This window comes from Schistocerca americana, chromosome 3, assembly GCF_021461395.2.
Source record: "Schistocerca americana isolate TAMUIC-IGC-003095 chromosome 3, iqSchAmer2.1, whole genome shotgun sequence".
NCBI lineage: Eukaryota > Metazoa > Arthropoda > Insecta > Orthoptera > Acrididae > Schistocerca > Schistocerca americana.
In genome coordinates this window covers 928449986-928476008 of record NC_060121.1, presented here as the reverse complement: position 1 = coordinate 928476008, position 26023 = coordinate 928449986, and the positions used below count along the sequence as shown (strand labels likewise).

The 26023-nt window shown below is 42.7% G+C and overlaps 1 protein-coding gene across 1 annotated transcript in view; it reads right to left on the bottom strand.

Annotated features, from left to right (window-relative positions):
• The window catches only part of LOC124607220 (probable NADH dehydrogenase [ubiquinone] flavoprotein 2, mitochondrial), a 59300-nt gene that overhangs the window by 4316 nt on the left and 28961 nt on the right, over positions 1-26023 (bottom strand). Inside the window, exons 3-5 of the mRNA XM_047139491.1 lie at positions 17197-17259; positions 2678-2865; positions 1311-1518 (exon numbers count right to left, since the gene is read on the bottom strand). Coding sequence (XP_046995447.1) covers positions 1311-1518; positions 2678-2865; positions 17197-17259 — 459 coding nt within the window. The remainder of the gene's footprint in view (positions 1-1310; positions 1519-2677; positions 2866-17196; positions 17260-26023) is intronic.

The following is a 26023-nucleotide window of genomic DNA, read 5'->3' as shown; positions in this document are numbered from 1 at the left end:
CTACACTGAAGTGTATGGTAGAAAGTACTTCCCATAGTACAAATTTTAGGGCTTTTTCCCCCATCGCATTCACATGTTGAACACAGAAAGAATGATTGCTTGAACACTTCTGTCTGCTTTGTAATTAATCTTATCTTCGCAATTTGTATGAGAGGGATATGAAGGGGGTTGTAGCACACTCCTAGACTCATCAGTTAAAGTTGATTTTAGAAACTTTCTAAGTAGGCTTTCACAGGATAATTTGCTTCTATCTTCAAGCGCCCGCCAGTTCTGTTTTTTCAGCATCTCCACAATGCTATCCCTTGTGTCAAACAAACCCATGACCATTCATTCCACCCTTCTTTGTATACATTCAATATTACCTGTTAGTCCTGTTTGGTATGGGTCTGACACACTTGACTATTAGTCTAAGGTGGTTGGATGAGTATTTTGTATGCAAGCCTTTTAGTAAACTAACTGCATTTTTCTATTATTCTACAAACAAACCACATTTTACCATCTGCTTGACTTTTGACTGAGCCTAATGTGATTGTTCCATTTCATATTCTCGCTGATAGTAACACTGAGCTATTTGAATTGACCGATTCAATTGTGACTCACTGATATTGTAATCATAAGCTACTATCATTGTGAAGTGCAAAATTTTACATTTAAGAACATTTAAAACATGTTGCCATGAACATTTAAAACATGTTGCCAATCTTTCCACCACTTTGAAATCTTATAAACATGTGACTGAATGCCTGAACACACAAAACATGGTAGGGTCTCTGCTATATCGACTTAAGGACATAATGACATTATATATGATGAACACCTGTCTGTTGCAAAAGCCTCCTGATAGATTTTTTCAGGTTAAAATTAATTTTTTGCAAAATATTTACAACTGTTTCCAGACTTCAACTGAAAAATAATGCGTAAGTTTATAATTAGATAGATCAGCACTGGATTGCCATTTCATCAACATCTGAACACTTCTTTTTCGGTACTGGAGTTCAGGAACTGTTCACAAGAAATTTCACAAGTCTTCTCAAATGAACCAGCACAGAGATGCTTCAATTATACACACACAGAACTATAACTACACTTTAATTCACAGAAAGTGACATACTTTGCTTGAATATCTCACACTACGACAAAAAGACACTCACACCAGTATCAAGCAACAAATTAAGCTGTTACAATTACCCTGTCATAAGACTGGGCTAGTGGGAAACAATTAAGTCACAAGTCAGGATGCTTATACTGTACATCGACAGTTACAAATACATGTAAAATAATGAAAAAATGTGAACCCTGATTGTACTTACATAATAGTCATCATTGACCTGTATCATGGGGGCATTCACACAAGCCCCCAAACATTCTACTTCTGATACCGTGAACATCCCATCTTTTGTCGTCTCCCCAGGTCCTACTCCTAATTTCCTTTTGATACAGTTCATAATATCATCAGAGCCTCTTAACCAACAAGGTGTTGTTGTGCACACTTGCACATGGAACTTGCCAGTTGGCTGCCTGGAAAAAGAAAGCACATTTTATTACTCAAATGACACAGGAAAAGTATGCGCTCTAAATATTCTGAAGCTTTTACATGTAATGTTTATGCACACAGAGTGGAGGTAGTACACAACAGTCTAGCATACATATGAGCCTTACAGATGTAATAAATCACAATGTGGATTTATCGTCCATTTATCATGGTGTTTTCTAGGTGTTTTCTCATACAACGCAACCTCTGAAACATAAGAAAATAGGTGTCGATGGCAAAAATGGGAAAGAAGAATTCAGTTCCCTAAAAATGATTCCTGTGGGCGGAGATGGTCTTAGAAGCTGGGAATTTCCTTGTAAAATCACTAGTGGGGCCATTTGGTGGCTGCAAGAACTGTAAGGAACACAAGCAAAGCTTCTGTTTAATAGAAGGAGAATTAAATATGAAAGCATTTAAAATAATTTGGGTCAAAGGACAAATATTAAAAAATAGGATGATCATGGAAGATTGAAGTCCTACAGATTAAAATAAGGTAAAAGATTGCAGAACAATATTTTTTCATGGAAGTCTGACAAAAAGGTTCTATGTGGCAGGCTAAAATAACTTGGGAGAAGGAATGAAGTGCATACATGTCAAACAGTTTTGCCACAATCAGAATTAAAATGACACTAACAAAACGTGAAGGAAGGTGCTGCTGAAAGACAAATTATTGTGCCATTCTATAGCCTGACAAGATACGACAAAGTAGAAAGCTTATCAATGTTCAGTATTTTAAATGATCACCACCTCATTACCAATTGTTGTCCTATTAGTGAAGGTATGCTTTTGTGAATCTCCTAAAACATGTAACAAAGCACCTCAACAATTATAAAGGGGGCTACTGTTCAAACTAGAATCCAAAGCAAAGTACAATTTGCCATATTTCATGCATAATGAACTCCTGTGATCATGACAGTCTTTGTTCAACTTGTCCACATTTCACAAGAATTATTTACTGGTGTCCATTGAAGTTCATGTTTCTGTGAGGGTGCTTTCAGATGCTTAGTGACCAATGTGAACAAAAAATACTGTACAGAACTGGCCTCCAGTAACAACTTACATAATTATAACTAGTCTGTAGCAACATAACATGTCAGAAGAATGCAGCTCATTAACAAATTTACTCCTCTTGTCCTTCAACACTACCTCATAAACATTGTGTAGAACGTTGCAACTTCATAGACACGCATTCGTGGCATGCCAAGAAGTTCAGCAACATGGTGCATTGCTGAAATTGGTAACCATCCATGTTGTCGTTGTGCTAAGTCGAGCAAGGGAATGACAGCAGCTCTTTTATGTCCCTCAGGATAAATTGCCATTATGGCTTCTGCCCTCTGTGAAAAGAAAAAGAACATGGAAAAGAATATGGAAGATAAATATTTTAATATGACTGTAAAACACAAAACACACACACACACACACACACACACACACACACACACACACACACACACACACACACACACACAGCAGATAGGAGGTAAAAAATCTACATCTACATTCCATTGTGAAGTGCGTGACAGAGGGTACATCCTTGCTAAAGTCAAGATCTGACAATTTTTATGCAGCTCCTCTTAGGAAGAGCTTCATTACAGATAAGTGCATCCTCTGCAAGAAGCCCGATTTTACTATTAATACTGTCTGCAAGGTCATTACTGCACAACGGGAACAGCAAGGGTCCCAACACTTCCCGGGGGCACACCTGAAGTTACTTCTATATCGGACAATCACTCTCCACTCAAGAAAGCATTCTGTGTTCTCTCTGCCAAAAAGTCCTCAATCCGGTCATAAATTTCTCTTGCTATGCATATGATCATACTTTTGACAATACACATGCAGTACCGAGTCAAATGTTTTTTGCAAATCAAGAAACAATGCATCTACCTGATAGCCTAGATCCAAAGTTTTCAGTATGACATGTGAGAAAAGTGCAAATTGGGTTTCACATGATCGATGTTTTCAAAATCCATGCTGGTTGGCATTGAGGTGGTCATTCTGTTCAAGATACCTTATTATGTTTGAGCTCAGAATATATTCTAAGATTCTACAACAAATCGATGATATTGGACAATAGTTTTGTGGGTCACTTCTACTACCCTTCTTGTAGATGGGTATGACCTGTGCCTTTTTCCATGAACTAGGCATGATTTTTTGTTCAAGGGACCTAGAATAGATTTTAGTTACAAGAGGGGCTAACTCAGACGTAAATTCAGTATAGAATCTGACAAGGATTCCTTTGGGACCTGGAGCATTGCTCACTTACAATTATTTTAACTGTTTCTCAACACCATTAACACTAATACTTATTTCATTCATCTTTTCAGCGGTATGAGGACTAAATTGGAGCAATTCTCCTGGGTTTTCCTTTGTAAAGGAAAATTTGGAAATGGAGTGAAGTATTTCAGCTTTTGCTTTGCTAACCTCTGTTTCAGTGGCTCATTCGCTTGGGACTAGGCAATAACTTTGGTGCCAATAACAGCCTTAAAATACACCCAGAAGTTCTTTGGATTTTGTGAAAGGTCTTTTGACAATATTCTGCAACTGTAGTCATTGAAGGCATCACACGTTGCTCTCTTGACAGCCAAATGCGTAACATTCAGCATCTCTTTATCTACAGCTCTCCGCTTCGTTTTACACCTATTATGCAGCAATCTCTGTTTCTTTAGAAGTTTGTTTACAGTGACTGAATACAATGGAGGTTCCCTCCCATTATGAACTGTTCTATTAGGTACATAGCTATCCGGTGCACAGTCAACTATTCTTTTAAACTCGAGCCACAGTTCCTCTACATGCTGCTGACCTGTGCTGAAAGTTTCAAGCTCCTTATTGAGATATGACATTACTGATATCTAAAAGGGCCCTTTTTTTCCAACCTCCGACAAGCTATAAATAAAAGACAAGTTCATAGAAAACTATTATTTTATTACCATACGTTTTGTACACTTACGGTTACTTTTCAACATAATCACCGAAAAGATTGAGACATTTTCGTACCTATGGACAAGCTTTGCACTATCCTCTTCAAAAAATGTTGCTGCCAATGATTTCAAAGGAGCATTGACATTGTTTTGAAGACCTTCATTGGTTTGTAAGTGCCTCCCTCCTAGCCACGGCTTCAATTCAGGGAAAAGGTGAAAGTCACTGGGTGCCAGGTCAGCTCTGTACAGCGGATGATCAAAAATGTTCCACTGAAATTGTTCAAAGAGCCACTGGGTTGTGGGTTGTGCCAGCAGTGTGTGGACGAGCGTTGTCATGGACCAACACAATTCCTGAAGTCAGAATTCCTCTGGTGGTTTCTTCTCTCCCCCCCCCCCCCCCCCCCCTCTCCGCAAATGTCGTAAAGTTTTACAATAAGCAACTGCATTGATAGTGGTTCCGTGCTGCATAAACTCTACAAGCAACACACCTGTTTGGTGATAAAACACAGTAGACATAACGTTTCTGTTGTTGAATGTTTGTTTGAATTTTTTTGGTTTGTTTGGTGAATTTGGAGGCGTCCATTGCTGTGATTGTCATTTTGTTTCCCATGTGCTGTATTGGATCCAAATTTCATCTCTAGTAACAATTGATTTCAAAAAGTTCTCTCCTCCATCGTGCTAATGGTCAAGGAAATTCAAAGCTGAGGCCATTCGGTGACTTTTGTGGGTGTCCGTCAACATTTTTGCAACCCAACAAGCACAAAGATTTTTGTAGCCTAAATGTACAGTAACGACAGAGTGTGCGACAGATCTTGAAATTTCAGAATTTCCATAGACAAAGCAGTTATGGTGAATGTACTGTTTTCTCTAACCATTCTGTCAACTTGTTCAGCTAGGTCGGCTGTAACGAAAGACTTGCGCTCTTGGCCCCCTTCATCACACATGTCATTTCAGCCATCTTTAAACTTTCGGCACCATTCACACATTAACACCATCAGTCTGAAGTCACTCGGCTCATTCTCCAATTAATTTCTGCTGCACAATTCCATTCTGCTTGCAGAAACCAAATTACACTTCTTTTTCACTCTTGGTGGGAGCAACAAGTAACTTCTTGTGTCTACAATGCAGAAGTATAAGTGACAACTGGTGCTGCCCACCAGCACCACTTCTATTGGTTCAAATGGCTCTGAGCACTATGGGACTTAACATCTTAGGTCATCAGTCCCCTAGAACTTAGAACTAATTAAACCTAACTAACCTAAGGACATCACACACATCCATGCCCGAGGCAGGATTCGAACCTGCGACCGTAGCAGTCCCGCGGTTCCGGACTGCAGCGCCTAGAACCGCACGGCCACCACGGCCGGCACCACTTCTATTCCAGCTCTCTTTTGTGAACTTTCACGAATAGCTGTCTTGGCCTGGCACTCTCTTTCTTTAATATTAGAATCACATTCTGTGACACACTCCTTGTAAATATTGTTGCTTTTCTCTTAACCAATTGTTTAGTGGCATGATATGGAATTGTCTAATGAAACATTATTAATAAAAATCACAAGTCTAGCTGTATTGTAATGTTTGTGTTATTAACCAACTGAACAGTCTTCAAAATTTAAGTGATAGACACTAAAAATCATCTTACTATGTCACCCTCTGGAAATGGTCCACATATTTGGAAGGGAAAGGGATGTTATACATGCCAGAAATTTGATTGGATCATGAAAGTATGTAGGAGTGGTAGATGCAGGCACTGAAAGCAATACTGATGCCAGAGATCAGAAGGAATTTAAATAGAAGTAAAAATATATGGGTCAGGCTGCTACACAGGTCATGGACAATGGCTCTTCTAGGGCTCATTGGTAGTGAGAGAAACCCCACCCACATCTGACCCCTGCCAATCCAATTAAGGACAGAATAAAGAATGCCTTCCATCCAGGAGATTCTTAATAGTAAATGTGAGAAGGCTGCAAACCTAATGGACAGTAGTTTGAACTACAATAGTAAAACAAGATAAGAGAACTAATCAGGCCAGTAAGTGTGTGGGGCTAGGAGAGTGTTCCCAAGGACTCTGCATGCTACAAGGGCCCTCTCTCCCCACAGCTGTCCTACTCCCAACCCATTTATAGTCTAAGCATTAAAGAAGGGAACAGCATCCACTATGCATCAGAGCACTAATCCTGAAACAGAAAATAGGGTGCAACAGAAATGGAGCTAACCACATCTAAAAGCTATTAAAACAGAGTAAACAAGGGATGATTGAGGCAGCAGAGAAAGGAAGTAGGGTCGAGGGTCCCTCAGATCCAGCATGTGGCAGGAGACATCCTCACCTGATGATGTTCCATCTCCAAGTGAGGAAGGTCTAATGTATATCTGTAAATCCATATCTGAGATCATTAAACAGAATGTTGGATGAATAATCACTTCTCTTACCATATAGCCGGCCAGTTAATTCCCTGAGATACTCACATGACTTGGGACCTAGAAAAAGACAACTGAGCGGGCAGTAAGACTAAGGTCAAAGGGGTCATCTATAGCAGATACCAAAGGGTGAGAAGATGAACACTGACCAATAGCCTGGAGACTGCTCGACTGAATAAACACATATAAAAATGCAGTTGATGGAGGTCTGTTTAATAAAACATAAGGCTCTGTTAATGGCTATCAGCTCTACCATAAACACACTACACATTCCCAGCAACAAATGTTGACCACAAGAGATGTACGAGCACATCCTGTCCTATACGTGTTTTGAAAGCCATCAGTGTAAATGATAGTAACACCCTGGTGGACTAGATGCTGAAAGGTGATGGGAGTGACAAACCTTAGGACCTTGAAATACACTCCTGGAAATGGAAAAAAGAACACATTGACACCGGTGTGTCAGACCCACCATACTTGCTCCGGACACTGCGAGAGGGCTGTACAAGCAATGATCACACGCACGGCACAGCGGACACACCAGGAACCGCGGTGTTGGCCGTCAAATGGCGCTAGCTGCGCAGCATTTGTGCACCGCCGCCGTCAGTGTCAGCCAGTTTGCCGTGGCATACGGAGCTCCATCGCAGTCTTTAACACTGGTAGCATGCCGCGACAGCATGGACGTGAACCGTATGTGCAGTTGACGGACTTTGAGCGAGGGCGTATAGTGGGCATGCGGGAGGCCGGGTGGACGTACCGCCGAATTGCTCAACACGTGGGGCGTGAGGTCTCCACAGTACATCGATGTTGTCGCCAGTGGTCGGCGGAAGGTGCACGTGCCCGTCGACCTGGGACCGGACCGCAGCGACGCACGGATGCACGCCAAGACCGTAGGATCCTACGCAGTGCCGTAGGGGACCGCACCGCCACTTCCCAGCAAATTAGGGACACTGTTGCTCCTGGGGTATCGGCGAGGACCATTCGCAACCGTCTCCATGAAGCTGGGCTACGGTCCCGCACACCGTTAGGCCGTCTTCCGCTCACGCCCCAACATCGTGCAGCCCGCCTCCAGTGGTGTCGCAACAGGCGTGAATGGAGGGACGAATGGAGACGTGTCGTCTTCAGCGATGAGAGTCGCTTCTGCCTTGGTGCCAATGATGGTCGTATGCGTGTTTGGCGCCGTGCAGGTGAGCGCCACAATCAGGACTGCATACGACCGAGGCACACAGGGCCAACACCCGGCATCATGGTGTGGGGAGCAATCTCCTACACTGGCCGTACACCACTGGTGATCGTCGAGGGGACACTGAATAGCGCACGGTACATCCAAACCGTCATCGAACCCATCGTTCTACCATTCCTAGACCGGCAAGGGAACTTGCTGTTCCAACAGGACAATGCACGTCCGCATGTATCCCGTGCCACCCAACGTGCTCTAGAAGGTGTAAGTCAACTACCCTGGCCAGCAAGATCTCCGGATCTGTCCCCCATTGAGCATGTTTGGGACTGGATGAAGCGTCGTCTCACGCGGTCTGCACGTCCAGCACAAACGCTGGTCCAACTGAGGCGCCAGGTGGAAATGGCATGGCAAGCTGTTCCACAGGACTACATCCAGCATCTCTACGATCGTCTCCATGGGAGAATAGCAGCCTGCATTGCTGCGAAAGATGGATATACACTGTACTAGTGCTGACATTGTGCATGCTCTGTTGCCTGTGTCTATGTGCCTGTGGTTCTGTCAGTGTGATCATGTGATGTATCTGACCCCAGGAATGTGTCAATAAAGTTTCCCCTTCCTGGGACAATGAATTCACGGTGTTCTTATTTCAATTTCCAGGAGTGTAGATTGCTCTTAAATCTTGGCCTAGGTGTTAACTAAGGGAGGGAAGGGGAAGAGGGGGAAATTCGTAAGGAAAACATGGGGTACACATTCTAAGGAGGTTAGGTGGAGGTCCTGGCAGATGATCTCAATGCACATTTTAACTTACAATCTAACCAGAGGGTAGGAGTCGGGGAGTCAATGCACCTTGTATGCAAAATACGATTTGATATGTTGGCTGATTAGGAAATTATCTGATGATGATGATTGGAGAAGTGAGCAAGGGCTGGTACATTTGGAACTGAAGAGCAAAGATCTCCTTCAGCAAGGAAAATGTCTTAAGGGCCTAGTCCAGAAAGTGCCACTGGCCAATCTGATTCCATGATGAACTCAATCCAAACTGAGTATGCTGCTGAACCATAAACCCAGCAACCATATTCCAATACAGACAAGAGCAAGGTCCAGTAAATATGAAGGGGATTAGTGCGACCAGCACCCCAAAAGGTGTGGGCAAAGAAGTAGATCATGTTAAGTTTACACTTGCGGTTAGTCTAATTGGCAAATGTGGCCATGTCAGCTTGTGGGAAATCCAGGTTGGAATGCTCACAGTGAAATACAGAGAGCAGATGAAGGGAATTCACACACACCTTGTTACTTAATATGGAGATACAACAAAATGCAGGTACACGATAAAATAGCATACTGTAAAACATCACAGGTACTCTCCTCAATGGAGCTCAACAACACATGAAAGGGTCTCATTATCTTGCACTTGCATTATCAAAGTGAGGGCCCCATGGAGACCCTGCCCCTTCGGGAATGCAGTGAACTGGAGGAAGCAGTCCCCAGAGGCTGTATCTACTGACATCTTCGTGCAGGCACACTTGACCAACAGTGCCACAGCTGGTTGCTATGCAGGGCATCGCTGGGCTGTTTCTTGATGAGAGAGAAGCAAAAGAATGTGATGTGATCTTCACCCCCATCTCAATACAGGTAATACTGGCTGAGGTAGGGTGGAGGTCAGTGGGGGCAGCTGTGTTGCAATTGCCGATCTGTCTTGAAAACGCCAAGCTGCGATGGGGAAATCCTAGGCTGTAGAGGTGGCTGGGTAGTGGGTGTGGTGCCATTAAGCTCTGTTTGCATGCTTAAAGGCAAGTGTTTTGTCCTAGGCGCTTTGTGGTTAAGGAGGAGCATCAGTCGATAACTTTTATGTAATCACAGAATTTGATGTCACTGAGAGAAAAAATAATCATACTGACCTAAGTCTGTGGTGGAACATGCATTGCATTCTGTACATGTTTGTCCACTGCTGATGCTGTGAGGGTTGCTGTCTCACTCATGTAGGTCACGTGGAAAGATTCCTGTGGCCAAGTGTTCTCAAAGGCAGCTGTGTATAAAGTGGCAAACTACTGGTGGAGCCAGGTACAGACTCTCTGTGGATTTCTTGCATCAAATCTGGAGAGATATGGAAGTGACAGAGGAAATCTGCATCCAAATACAGCTGTTGAACAGTGATAGGACAATCATTTGTCATATGTAGTTGGGTGGCAAGTGTATTAAGCTTCATTGGTGGTTTCTCCCTGGGGATGGAGCTCGCTTCTGAGCTGATGTCAGTCAGAAAGTATTGATTTTTGAGTGCTAGCACAAAGAGTTGGCCACTTTTATTTAGAGGCGGGGTAAAATTAGTTTGGCCCTCATATTGGAGCTATGGATATCATTTTCATATGCTGCTATCTGGATCATGTCTTGCATTTGGGTGGTTGCACTGCATCGAGCAGTTTCATGCCCTGTCACCAAAACAAGAGTTGAATCAATACCGCCATGGTCACGACAGTCCAACTGTGTGCGGAATGTTATTGTTCACCATGGGGGAGGTGGGCACAGCTGGCCAAAGGGCAGTGGCCTCACAGTGGGGCCTAATCTCTCCCAAGTATGCAGAATGCATCACGTTAGCTGCTAGCGGCTTCAGACAGCATGTCGTGCTGGGAACGTGCTGGTGATGGCCATTGTTTGGTAATTTACATGTTGCTGTTGCTGCACGACTGCAAAAAATCTACCAACCAGGGCTAATTTGCATTCCATCAATTCTCTCTCATGCAAAATCATTAACATTTGTATCTGTGGTGCCCACAACATAACATCTGACATGAACAATGAGGTGATAGATGCAAAGAGATGTCTCGAAAGCTGCAATGGCATTCTGTTGACATGTGTATCCTTATAAATCACTGATCATAACTGACATACTGCCAGTGGTGCAATGGCTCTTTGGCAGTATCAAATTTGCCATTAGCCTGATGCGCTAACTGACATCACTGATAATGTAGGTTGGTTGGTTGTTTTGGGGAAGGAGACCAGACAGCGAGGTCATCGGTCTCATCGGATGAGGGAAGGATGGGGAAGGAAGTCGGCCGTGCCCTTTGAAAGGAACCATCCCGGCATTTGCCTGGAGCGATTTAGGGAAATCACGGAAAACCTAAATCAGGATGGCCGGACGCGGGATTGAACCGTCGTCCTCCCGAAGATAATGTAGGTGTGGTCTCCTATCGTGCTCAATAAGTTGACAAACTGGGAAGTGTAATTGGAGATGCCATGACTCTGTAGGATGTAGTCAATAGTTGCAAACTATGTTACTCAGTGCTCCTATTGGAATGGCAGTAGTTTGGGATGAAAATGATGTATATATGCTCTACAAAACTTTTATTGTTGATGTGCTGGGTTGTGTGGTCTGGGGGAGCCAGTAGATGAAACCCCTTAGGCTGTGTAGCACGGATGACAAACCAAGAAACATCTCGCACGGCTTTGATAGATAGTCTCACCTTAAGGTTATGAATGGATTCAACTGGATCATGCCAGACAGATGGACCAGTAAAATCACATGAGTTGCTACTGTGTAGACCTGAAATAGTTGGCAGAATATTGCCTAGTTGATGTGAGGAAGCTCTGAACTCACCACCAAAATCAATGACGAGGTCACGAGTCATTATACATTGCTCGTGTACACTTGCACCCCTATTGTAGACCAGGTTTGTGAAGCATCAAAAAGTTCAAAGTTGTGGTAAGATCCTATGAGACCAAACTGCGGTCAACGGTCCCTAAGCTTACACACCACTTAATCTAACTTACGCTAAAGACAACACACACACCCATGCCCAAGGGAGGACTCGAACCTTCAAGGGAGGAGGTGGGCTGTAAAGTATCCTGTTATGGGATAGTGCACGCAGAAAACAAAAAAGAGCCAATGCAGCACTGAGCAAAGGAAGCTGATTTTTACTTGCAGCGGTGTACCATAGAAGAGGGTAGCGTTCCAAAGGATTGGAAAAGGGCACAGGTCATCCCCGTTTTCAAGAAGGGACGTCGAACAGGTGTGCAGAACTATAGACCTATATCTCTAACGTCAATCAGTTGTAGAATTTTGGAACACGTATTATGTTAGAGTATAATGACTTTTCTGGAGACTAGAAATCTACTCTGTAGGAATCAGCATGAGTTTCGAAAAAGACGGTCGTGTGAAACCCAGCTTGCGCTATTAGTCCACGAGACTCAGAGAGCCATAGACACGGGTTCACAGGTAGATGCTGTGTTCCTTGACTTCCGCAAGGCGTTCAATACAGTTCCCCACAGTCGTTTAATGAACAAAGTAAGAGCATATGGACTATCAGACCAATTGTGTGATTGGATTGAAGAGTTCTTAGCTAACAGAACGCAGCATGTCATTCTCAATGGAGAGAAGTCTTCCGAAGTAAGAGTGATTTCAGGTGTGCCGCAGGGGAGTGTCGTAGGACCGTTGCTATTCATAATATAGATAAACGACCTTGTGGATGACATCGGAAGTTCACAGAGGCTTTTTGCAGATGATGCTGTGGTGTATCGAGAGGTTGTAACAATGGAAAATTGTACTGAAATGCAGGAGGATCTGCAGCGAATAGACGCATGGTGCAGGGAATGGCAATTGAATCTCAATGTAGACAAGTGTAATGTGCTGTGAATACATAGAAAGATAGTTCCCTTATCATTTAACTACAAAATAGCAGGTCAGCAATTGGAAGCAGTTAATTCCATAAATTATCAGGGAGTACGCATTAGGAGTGATTTAAAATGGAATGATCATATAAAGTTGTTCGTTGGTAAAGCAGATGCCAGACAGATTCATTGGAAGAATCCTAAGGAAATGCAATCCGAAAACAAAGGAAGTAGGTTACAGTACGCTTGTTCGCCCACTGCTTGAATACTGCTCAACAGTGTGGGACCCGTACCAGATAGGGTTGATAGAAGAGATAGAGAAGATCCAACGGAGAGCAGCGTGCTTCGTTACAGGATCATATAGTAATCGCGAAAGAGTTACGGAGATGATAGATAAACTCCAGTGGAAGACTCTGCAGGAGAGACGCTCAGTAGCTCGGTACAGGCTTTTGTTAAAGTTTCGAGAACATACCTTCACCGAAGAGTCAAGCAGTCTATTGCTCCTCCCTCCTACGTATATCTCGCGAAGAGACCATGAGGATAAAATCAGAGAGATTAGAGCCCACACAGAAGCATACCGACAATCCTTCTTTCCACGAACAATACGAGACTGGAATAGAAGGGAGAACCGATAGAGGTACTCAGGGTACCCTCTGCCACACACCGTCAGGTGGCTTGCGGAGTATGGATGTGGATGTAGATGTAGAAAGCAAATAAGAAAACATGACAACAGTAAACAGCATCTCAATGAAGGGAACATAAGAGATCATCATGATCTATATTAAGAATTGTCATTATATCAAAACCTGTCCAGAAGGATGTGTGAGAGAGAGAGCACAGTCTGTCACCATAGATTACACTGCCACAGGTAAGATCGGAATAAGTCACTGTCACAATTGGTGGCTGCAGTGGCACAGTCCTGGTCCTGGTGCACAATACTGGAGACTTCTCTTATGTCACTCGGATTCATGGTCAGCTTCAAACTCTTGTGTCAGAATGTCGGAGAGCCTATAAATGCTGCCCGGCATATGGATACCAGGAATTGGGTGGCATCAAGTTGCTTTGTGGATGAAAAATAGTGCCGGCTGTGTCCAGTGATCACAGCACCCTCGTTACTAGGGCAGAGTGTTGCAGTGCAGTGGAGCTGTGTTAGCTGCAGGCATCTGAAAGAGCATCAGTCCACAAGGCATTGCTATCTGGTGTGTATGCTGGGTCATCAGACATCGGCCATACACTGCAGATAGAACATCACTTTCACATTTCACATATAACAGTCAGGTAAAGAACACTGATTAAGTTGCACTAGCTGCTGCTGTTTGTTGCGGGTTCACCAATGTAGGAGCTCCTGGTTGGAATGTTTGTAGTGAAATGGAGAAAGCAGATGAGTGGAATGCACACACACTTTATTGCTTAATATAAAGATAAAACAAGACGTGTGCATGATACAACAGCATACATCAGACAGGAAAACGTCAAAAATACTCTTCTTGTGAGAGCTTAACCACACACAAAAGAGTCTTATTCTCACATGGGCATTATTGATGGTGAGGTTCCAACCCCTCCTCCTCCTCCTCCTCCAACTTGTCATTTATTAATTTTAAATGTAGCCACGTAAGAAAAGGACACTAACATTTTCACAAAGTGGACTGCAAGGTGTTCAGGAAGAACTGACACATCAATACAACTACTACCTTAAAGGAAGACATCCCAAACAGTTGCTGACCCAAAAGACTTTGGTCCACACCTGCAATGAAGAGGCACATGCTCCCAAGGAGGAGACTGAACACCCCAGCATTACTTAGTGACCTTAGTGTGAAGCTACTTACAAGGGAGGAGGGTGGTCTGAGAAGGATGTTGCTTGAGGCACTGCATGATGCTTTGATGATCATGAATAGCTGATGCAATATATTTGCTCTGCAACGGCACTAGCTGGCATTGAAGAAGGGCCTGTAGAAAGGGTAACAGCAGTTCCAGCAGCACGGATGCCCACAACCTTGTCGATGCAGTCTGATGAGTGGGGGTGAAAACAACAGCAGAGGTACATAACTGCCAGTTGGCTCTTTTACAAACCCAATGTGGTAGTTAGTCTACGGGGCAGTGACAGCAAAGGCATAAGATTGGAGGAACAGATAGCTGATAGCCAAAAAGGTGCCATGGGCAGCACTTAAGTGGGCAGGAGTACTGCCATTGGGGACACAAATCAAGATTGGAAAAAAAAGCTGGTCAATCAAAAGGCCCCTACCATACAAACTGGTGTGCATTGTAATCCCCGTGTTGGAGGACAAAAGGGGGAATAATTGTTGGATTAAAGTAGTCAGTCATCACAAGTTAAGTAAGTGCCCAGCCTGAAGGCAAGTAAATGGTGATAGCTGGGGTTGTTTTCGAGCGCGCACGCGCCCACACACACACACACACACACACACACACACACACACACACACTCCTATTGCTTCCAGTGTGATATGGAGAGGAATCCACCCTGTGACAGACATGTGCCAATCAATGTACAGACCCTTCCAAATGCTCTACAGGCCAGCATGGTTCTGACAGAGTGCACAGTAACCTTGAACAGTTGGGAAATGGTCACCACTGAAGTGTGTTTCTTTGAGAGCAACATTGATTGCGGAACAATTAGTTGTCGCAGTTCCAGTAGTTCTACTGGATCATCACATTTACTGACTAGGCATGAAGGGGCCAGGGGAACAGTTCGCACCCCATGATCACTGTCATCAGTGGAGGTGGAATATCATCAATGAGCACTAGTTATGAGTTAGATGGTGTGGTGGAAACTGCCACCTCCAGGGTCACTGGAGTAATCTTTTCTCAAGATTTCTTCTCCTGCTCCACAAATTTTAACAGTCAGGATTCTTGATAGCTTAATCTGATGTGGATGTAGGAACAGAAAAAGAGTGGGCAGCCCTGGGACCCACAGCCTGTGTCTCCTTCAGCCATTAGCTGGTGACAGCTCTCTGATCTGTTGATTTCCAGAGAGAGGGTTCCTGAATGGGAGATGCCGGAGGAGAAAGCTGCTTCTCCAGCTGGATGCGGGAATTCGTTCCCAAAGATGGTGCTGCAGGAGCCACAAGTGGGAAGGGTCTATCACTCCCACGGTCAGGTTTATTCATGCAACTACCGTATGTTGACACTGACTGAGTAAATTCACCAGCTACTGCTGAAGACCTGTCCACAGTGGTGGCAAAGGTTGATATCAATGAGTCTATTTTTTTCTTGCCTTCAAAATATGAGAGACGATCAGTGACCTTCAGTTCCTGGATTTTGTGTTCTTGGAGTTTGTTAGCACACTTCGGGTATTGGGGAGGATGATCATTCATGCAATTGACACAGACAGGAGCAAAAACAGTGAATTTTTGTGAAATGGCCAACCATAGCCTCCAAAAATTGGGTCATATGTACACAGGAAAGACATACATCCAAAGTGCTAGCATTTTAAACACTGCATCGGGGGTGGGAAATACTGCTTCACATCACAGTGGTAGCACATCAGTTTCACCTTTTTTGCAGATTAATCTCTCTCAAAATTGAGGCTGAATGGGCTGGTGTCTATTCTGTTGTCTTGTGGGGCTTGAATCATACAATGTATGAAGGGGAAAACCTCAACACTCTGTCTGTGTAGTTCATCTGTCTAGTGTCATGTCCTCGTGAAAAATTAATTCCTCTAGCATGTTGAGATTCTTATGGGCTCTGATGATAACAGATACATCATTGAGTTGCTTACAAGAGAGTAACACCAAAGACTGGGTAGGATTTGAAATCTTTAAGATGGAATTTGCTAAGGGGAGAGAATTCATCGAATAAGTTTCCAATACTAAAAAAAGAAGAAAACCCCATTGGTTTAACAGAGAGAGAGGACCCATCACCTGTTTGGGTGCATCCAGGAACTGAGAGGACAAAGTCACTAGGTTTTGTTTTCCTGCCACTGCGTAGCCAAGGAGGAGAAGTTCCTAGCGTCAATTGACACTAAATTGCGGTCAGTCTGAAGAAACTGCCAAGGCCTCGCACCACCGGCTGATAACTTTGGTCATTTGATGATACCAAGTAGCTGCTACGATGCCATCTGCTCCAAGTGAGAGCTTTTCTCATGAGCATCACCCATTCAGAGCAAAGGCCACCTGGCATGATGGCCTGTACTTGGAGTGCTGGTGCCCTCAAATACTCCTTGGCATGTGCAGGGAGATGACAGCTCGGGCATCAACAGTAAGATCCCTCTGTGGTCAGGAGGGCTACCACTGTATACAGGTACTTGACCGGCTACCATAGGCTACCTTCTCCACAGGGCCGAAGTCAGTATAAAGTTTTGAAAAAGGTGGAGGTCAAACCCAGCTACTGGGACCAAACATAAATTACCGATGATATATGGTGTAAAACAGGGTAACGAAGTGCGAGAAGCCAGAATTGATGCCCTATGAGTGAATTAAATTGTCAGCCAGGAATTTGTCCTACAGGTTAGAGTTATATTCCACCAAGGGCTTTCCATTACCATATGCATATCAACTGTCACAAAATCCATTGCTTTTTTGCAGCCTTACCTTCTTATTGGCTTCATTAAATTCAAATGGAATATCTGGGTTGTTTTCTTTGGAATCCCTGTGCTGAAAAATAAATGTAATATTAATGCATGCTGTGTTACAAAGTTTTCTTCACAATTAAAAGCAAGGCAATGGGTATATAGTGTAACAAAAATGGAACTGACACTAAGTGCTAATTTGACAAATCATTAAGAGTATAATCTTAACATATGCTCCTTGAATAAACTGAATAGATAGTATGCTGAAGGAACCTCTTGACCTAACTTTGCACAGAAGGCACTGTTAGTCTGAGTGTGAACAAAGAGTCATTAAGGTAATTCACTGATATGAAAGTGCTCCTCAGATTTATCTATGTGAAGGTTAATTTTGCAATTCTGAACGATGATGATGATTACTCTTGAGTTTAGGACAGGGGATCATTATTAATAACTCTGCATGCCTCTTGGTTCTACCTAAAAATGTATTTGAACAACATTGTAAATGTGAATCATCTCTTTTGTGAAATAATGTACATACTGTTGAACTAATTGCAAGTACACGCAGCATAATCAAAATGGCAAAAAATTAAATATTCACAACTGTTTAATACTCTTTGTTACTGTAACTCAAATTATTTTATGCTCTTGCACTCACGAATTTACAGAGTATATATAAATATCAGCTGACTGCAAGATTTCATTCTGTGTTGTGTTCAACAATTGGGTATAATAAATTTACATTTTACTGTAATATTGTTTTCTTGCAAATGGCATGTTTGGCAGTTATTAATGCAGCAAATAATTAAAAGGTCAGTGAAAAGCCTCAGCTGCATTGTCTTTTGAGTTGGCACACACAACAGAACTTTAAAGTCTCTTGAGCATGTGGTCAGATTAATTGATTAATGTAGAACAAATGTTTGATGGTGAAACGTGTTATCATCATCATCATCATCATCAGGTAATTCCTGCAGATTGACATCCTGGACTAGCAGGTGCAATATATATACCGGTTGTCTCCCCCTTCCACTAACCCTGTGTATGGGCTGCACAATGTGCCAGCCGCGGTCGTGGAGATAACTTGTGCTCCAGAATCGAGTGGCGGTCCTCAGTCTGCACTCCACCTTTGCCGTGCTCAGTGTTCTGTTTCCACTGCATCTGGAGAATTTTCTGTGCTGGAGCCCACACTTGACTAAATCGAAATCCACTGTCCTTGTTGATGAGGTTCTCATGTAGCTGGATTTTGATAGCCTCCTTGTATACAAAGTCCCAGTACTGGGAAGAATTTTGTATCTTCATATTTGACTTTTGCAGTTGGTTTCAAGCCATAGTTCAGAAATTGCTGATTTTTTGGTCTACTAGAGTTTGTTGTTTCATTTGTGTTCCATAGAACTTTCTTCAATTGTGTGAATAGTTTATTCAATCTATGCATTCCTGCACTCACATGATACATAATAAACTCCAGATTTCTGGAGTCCCAGATCATCGTTTACTTTTGCTAAAAGAGACTTGGTCTTTAACTAGCATGCGGTACATACATTTAATATTTTGTTGTCATAAAATTCTATAAATTTTTCCAGATACATTACCTGTGTATGGAATGTAGGCTATCTTTTGTGGCTGGTCTTCATCAGGTGTTGGCTGTAGTGCAGCCTTTTGTTTGAAGGCACATCAAATTTGGTGGTTGCTATAGCTGTTTTTCTGGAACATGACCCTGAGATGGCCCAGTTTCAGTTTTAGCCTTTCTTTGTCAGAGATCACAAGTTTTGTGGACCACCCTGGTTAGCACTCCTTCCCTTTGTGATGGGCGATGACAGCTAGAGGCATGTGTTCCATCCAGTTTTTGCCATTCCTGAACATCAACGAATGACAGCTGACCATTTTGCTCAACCTCCAAGGTGATAAATTTGGTAGTGGATAGACTTAAGATGCTGCAAGAAAACTTGAAGCTCATCTCCCCAGTGAAGCCAAATAGTGAACACATCATCAACATATCCATAAAAGACTGTCAGTTTTAATGGTGCTGGGTCTAGTGCCTTGTCCTCAAAGTCGTCCACGAATATAATGGCCACCACAGGTGACAGAAGACTACCCGTAGGCACGCTATCATCTGTTCATAGTAATGTCCAAAAAGAAAATATGTGGATGGGAGCACAAAATTGAAAAGTTTGGTGAATGAAGGTCCAAATTTCTTTTCAATAAGTTCCAATGACTCCTTTAGTGGAACTACTAAAGTGATACAACGTTGAAACTGATTACGAGATCTGAGCTGGCCAATGCGATTTCCCGTACATACTCCACAAACTGAGCCGAGTTCTTGACGTGGTGCTCACATTTGTCAACCAAAAGACTCAAAACTAATGTCAAGTGTTTCGCAAGCTGGTATGTTGGTGCTCCTATTGAAGTCGCTACTGGTATCAGAGGTGTGCCCTCTTTGTGTACCTTTGGAATCCTGTAGCATTTTCTTTGCTCTCTCTTCTGTAAAAGCTGTTCAAAGAAGTTCAGTCATCTTGCACAGCTTCTGGCTGGTTCGAGCCATTGTCGTCATCATCATCATCATCATCATCATCATCATCATCATCATCGTCGTCGTCGTCATCTTACAAGCCACATCACCCAGGAGTTTGGGCATTTTCTCTTTGTATTCTGCAAGTATTACTAAGATGGTTATGTTCCTCTTATCCACTGGGTGGATAGCAATGCCTGGACTGTAATGCAGAGAATGCAGTGCAGCTCTTTCCCAACTGGACACGTTATGCCTTGGTGGCGCGAATCTGGCGAGAGTACGGCAAGATTCCCACCATATCTCCTCCGCCATATTGTTCCACTCCGCTGATGATTCCTGTGACGGGTAGTGCTGTTGGTGTTGGGGAAAAGTTTTAGTGTTTCTGAAGGACAGACAAAACATTTTCATTGATGGTTTTCTCTGTAAGATTCACAGTGGTTTGTGAAGTCTGTTGTTTTGGCTATTTTGATGCTAGTCAGTTGAATTTTGAAGACAGCACAGATGCATTTTGTTGTAGGAGGAGGATGAGATTAGTGTTTAACATCCTGTCGACAATGAGGTCATTAAGATGGACCACAAGATCGGACTAGGGACGGATTGGGAAGGAAATCGGCCGTGACCTTTCAAAGAAACCATCCTGGCATTTGCCTGAAACGATTAAGGGAAATCATGGAAAACCAAAATCAGGATGTCCGGAGATGGGTTTGAACCGTCGTCCTCCCGAATGTGAGTCCAATTTGCTAACCACTGCGCCACCCCGCTAGGTGCATTTTGTTATGCCCTCAATGAACATTCAACCAACTCCCAGACAATGGGGATGACCACGGATGCCAATTCTAGATGTAGGGCGTCCTATGGAGTCAAGGTGGTGGTGGTGGTGGTGGTGTGTGTGTGTGTGTGTGTGTGTGTGTGTGTGTGTGCACGCGCGCACCATCCATTATCGCACAAGAGCCAGGTTAGCTCTTCTGGTAATTCAGTTCTCTGCTGGTGTCTGGATATGATGTACAAACTTCACAAAGCTTGGCACAATGTGGATTCATGGCACCTTACAGAAAGGCATGGGCTCTCAGAAGGCATTGTTTCTTATTTCGGAGCTTATCAAGCTTCTTGACTTGCTGTAGCATTCCCTCCCCGTAGAGGAAACTAATGTGTTTCATAGGTTTCCCCAATAAGCTCCTTGAAAGTCTCTTGAGCATGCAACAGATTGATTGATCACAGTAGAATGAATTTTTGATGGCTTAACAAGCTGTTATCATCAGGACCTTCACTTGATTCCTTAGCAAGAGCTATCCCCACCACTGCAGCTGGCGCATCATGTAGTCCATACCGGGGTTAGTGGAGGGCTGAGAGGGGAAGGGGGGGGGGGGGGAGACAAACAATTGTGTGTGTGTGTGTGTGTGTGTGTGTGTGTGTGTGTGTGTGTGTAAAGTTATGTTGTATTTGTAGGTTTTGTCTTCCCATGGAATATGCTGCTTGAAAGTCTCTCGAGCGTGCAGCTGGATTGGTTTGTAGAATGAATTTTTGACAGTGAGCTCACACGCACACAGAGACAGAGATATATATATCACCCGCTGGTCCAGCAGGAGTAACCTGATGATAATGACACAGTATGCCATTGAAAATTCCTTCTACAAACAAACAAACAATCAATCAATCAATCAATCAATCCGAATGCACACTTGAGAGATGAATGTTAAACCATCTAAAGTAAATTACTTGTTCCACAGATCAAATTCATGGTAGACATTATGATGATTGTCAGCAGAATAAACAGAACACTGAAGTATAACCAAAAATGTAAAAGTAATATCTATATGGCTATATGCTAGCCATTTGCAGTTTTTTCCTTAAATATGACTGTACTCAAGACTACTTGTATGGTGTAGAGGGAATTGTTAAGGAAAAACATCTTTAATCTACACTAAGAAACATTTCTGCTATGTGTCAGACATTTCTCTTTCATAGGCAGATCGCCAAAGAGTTTACAACTGCATATTTCACCTCTTTCTGTGTCAAATTTACATTCATTAAAGAAAGTGCAGATAACGATTCCTTCTGCTGTAATTGTGAATATCTCTGTTACTATCAAACTTTTACTGTGACACTGTGGTTAATATTCCCAGCTGCTTAAAGAAATACCTGCAAGATATACGTCTTGCAATATCACGCACCTCTAATAACTTTTTGTGCAATGTATACTTTTATGCCAAATATGTTAACTTACTGACTCCTACATTCCCAATGTTGACAATAAATCTTACGGCAAAAGTTGCTGAATCTAAAGGTTTTAGCAGGTCTACTACATGGTTTTTGCAATTTATGTTTTCATCAATATGCACACACAAATGCTTACATTTTTCTACCCACTTATTATTTATGGCTGGTATACTAGGTTAATCAGAGGTGGGATATTTTTGACAGCACAAACCTGGATGAACTGCATTTTTTTTTCTTTTTCTTTCTTCAAAGTTTAAAGCCACCCCATTTGTGCAAAACCATTCAGTAATTTTCACAAAAACATTATTTACTTCTTTGCTTGGCTTCACAACTATCCTTGTATCATCTGCAAACAGGAGTAATTCTGGCCCCTGATTCAAATAAAATGGCGGATCACTAACATAAAACAAGAACAAAAGTACGCCAATGTTCAAACCCAGTGTCTCATTGGAATTTGTCTGCATGCCAATGATGTGATGCCCTCTTTGTGTTACTTGAACAGCCTAAGGTAACTTCCTGCATTCTGTTTCTTAAATAAGAACCAAACCATACATTTGCTGAAGTATGTACTCCATAAAAACTCTAATAAGATATTAAGACACACAATCAAATGCCTCTGATAAGCCACAGAAGATCACAAACTGTGATATTTTATAATTCAACGATTTTATTAGGTGCTCAGTAAATGCATACATAGTTGACTCAGTCAAATAGTTCTTTTGAAGGCCAAACTGTGATTGGCTATGTATCCCAATATTATATAGGTGGGTGACAATGCTTCAAAACACTACCTACTTAAAATTTTTAGAAATTGACGTGGAAATTACACTTGGTCGTACTTACTGACGTCTGTGAAGTCAGCCATTGTATAGAGAGGCCTAACAAGGGCATAATTCAATCTTACCAGGAAAAAAACACTGAGTTAATGATGCATTACATAAGTGACTAAGAAAATTACGTATTTTAGGGCCACACTTTTTAGTGTTTTATTGGAGATATTATCCACCCCATACGAACTTTTACTTTTTAGGGTTGTGATGATAAAAATGCAGTAAATGAAGCAGGCAAAAAGGAATACAAACGTCTCAAAAATGAAATCGACAGAAAGTGCAAAATGGCTAAGCAGGGATGGCTAGAGGACAAATGTAAGGATGTAGAGGCTGATTTCACTGGGGGTAAGATAGATACTGCCTACAGGAAAATTAAAGAGACCTTTGGAGAAAAGAGAACCACTTGTATGAATATCAAGAGCTCAGATGGAAACCCAGTTCCAAGCAAAGATGGGAAAGCAGAAAGGCGGAAGGAGTATATAGAGGGTCTACACAAGGGCGATGTACTTGAGGACAATATTATGGAAATGGAAGAGGATGTAGATGAAATGGGAGATATGATTCTGCGTGAAGAGTTTGACAGAGCACTGAAAGACCTGAGACTAAACAAGGCCCCGGGAGTAGACAACATTCCATTAGAACTACTGAGAGCCTTGGTAGAGCCAGTCCTGACAAAACTCTACCATGGTGGAGAGCAAAATGTATGAGACAGGCGAAATACCCTCAGACTTCAAGAAGAACGTAATAATTCCAATCCCACACAAAGCAGGTGTTGACAGATGTGAAAATTACCAAACTATCAGTTTCATAAGTCACAGCTGCAAAATACTAACGCGAATTCTTTACAGACGAATGGAAAAAGTAGTAGAAGCCAACCTTGGGGAAGATCAGTTTGGATTCCGTAAAAATATTGGAACACGTGAGGCAATACTGACCCTACGACTTATCTTAGAAGCTAGATTAAGGAAAGGCAAACCTATGTTTCTAGCATTTGTAGACTTAGAGAAAGCTTTTGACAATGTTGACTGGAATACTCTCTTTCAAATTCTGAAGGTGGCACGGGTAAAATACAGGGAGCGAAAGGCTACTTACAATTTGTACAGAAACCAGATGGCAGTTATAAGAGTCGATGGACATGAAAGGGAAGCAGTGGTTGGGAAGGGAGTGAGACAAGGTTTTAGCCTCTCCCCGATGTTATTCAATCTGTATATTGAGCAAGCAGTGAAGGAAACAAAAGAAAAATTCAGAGTAGTTATTGAAATCCATGGAGAATAAATAAAAACTTTGAGGTTCACCGATGACATTGTAATTCTGTCAGATACAGCAAAGGACTTGGAAGAGCAGTTGAATGGAATGGATAGTGTCTTGAAGGGAGGATATAAGATGAACATCAACAAAAGCAAAACGAGGATAATGGAATGTAGTCGAATTAAGTTGGGTGATGCTGAGGAAATTAGATTAGGAAATGAGACACTTAAAGTAGTAAAGGAGTTTTGCTATTTGTGGAGCAAAATAACTGATGATGGTTGAAGTAGAGAGGATATAAAATGTAGACTGGCAATGGCAAGGAAAGCGTTTCTGAAGAAGAGAAATTTGTTAACATCGAGTATAGATTTAAGTGTCAGGAAATCGTTTCTGAAAGTATTTGTATGGAGTGTAGCCATGTATGGAAGTGAAACATGGACGATAAATAGTTTGGACAAGAAGAGAATAGAAGCTTTCAAAATGTGGTGCTACAGACGAATGCTGAAGATTAGATGGGTAGATCACGTAACTAATGAGGAAGTATTGAATAGGATTGGGGAGAAGAGAAGTTTGTGGCACAACTTGACTAGAAGAAGTGATCGGTTGGTAGGACATGTTCTGAGGCATCAAGGGATCACCAATTTAGTATTAGAGGGCAGCATGGAGGGTAAAAATCATAGAGGGAGACCAAGAGATGAATACACCAAGCAGATTCAGAAGGATGTAGGCTGCAGTAGGTACTGGGAAATGAAGAAGCTTGCACAGGATAGAGTAGCATGGAGAGCTGCAACAAACCAGTCTCAGGACTGAAGACCACCACAATAACAACAACATGATCTTCCTTATTTCTGACAGGGGTGTGAGATTAACCTTTAATGTACTAAATATTCTCTGTATTGCTCCTTCAGTAAACTGGTTTGCTTTCTCTTCTGAACTATCTACACCAACTATCTTCTATGGCCTCTTTCTCTACACAACATCCTGGTCAATCCCTATGTCCTGTGGATGACTCAGGGGCATGACCTGGCCAATCCAACCATTCAGCACTTCCTACTCCAGTCTTGTCACAGGCATATCCTACTCCATCAGAAAATGGCCACCTGTGAAAGCAGCAATGTCATACTGCAACTCTGTTGTAATCATCACACAGCTTTTTATGTGGGTACAGCAACCAACTACACGTCTACTGTAATGAATGACCATCACCAAACTGTGGCCACCCAGTGCACAATATGCAATGAGCACAAAATGTTTGATTTCACTGGCTGCTTCACAACCAGGGCCATCTGGATCTCTTTCCCTCCAGCAACAGCTTTTCTTGCAATACATTCTTCGTTTCCGAATTCCTCCTGGTCTTTATCTCTGTTAGCCCAATGCCCTCACACCCTCCACTCAACAGTTACGCCTGCCTCTGTCCCTTCACCTCAACCCCCACCCCCACCCCCCCCCCCCTCCTCGCAATCCACATCACCTTCATCATGTGGGTATGCTTGTTGGTTGGTTGGTTTGTGGGATTAAAGGGACCAGACTGCAACGGTCATTGGTCCCTTTTTCCAAAAAAAATTAAAACCACCCAAAGAGAATAAAAACGAACAACAGGAAAGACGGGAGACGACACAGGACAAGAAATACTCCGACAAAGAACAGACAAAACAAATTAAAATCACACCGAGTGTGACGGTGGTTGGCTGACCATAGAGAGAAAAGGGAAAAGCCAACCACCGAAAAACGCATTAAAAAAGCAGACTAAAATCGTAGGCCATAGGCCAGAATCAACACCAAAAAACACACACATTTACATTAAGAGATAAAATCCCCCTGCCCGAATAAAACTCAAAACTAAGTCCACTATGGCAGAGTCGTCAGTTAAAAGCGCAGGGAGCTTATCAGGCAGCGCAAAAGTCTGCCTGAGCACAGTGAAAAGTGCGCACTCCAACAGAATATGGACCACCGTCAAGGGCGCCCCACAACGACAAAGAGGTGGATCCTCACGACACAGTAAATAGCTGTGCGTCAGTCGGGTGTGGCCAAGGCAGAGCCGACAAAGGACGACT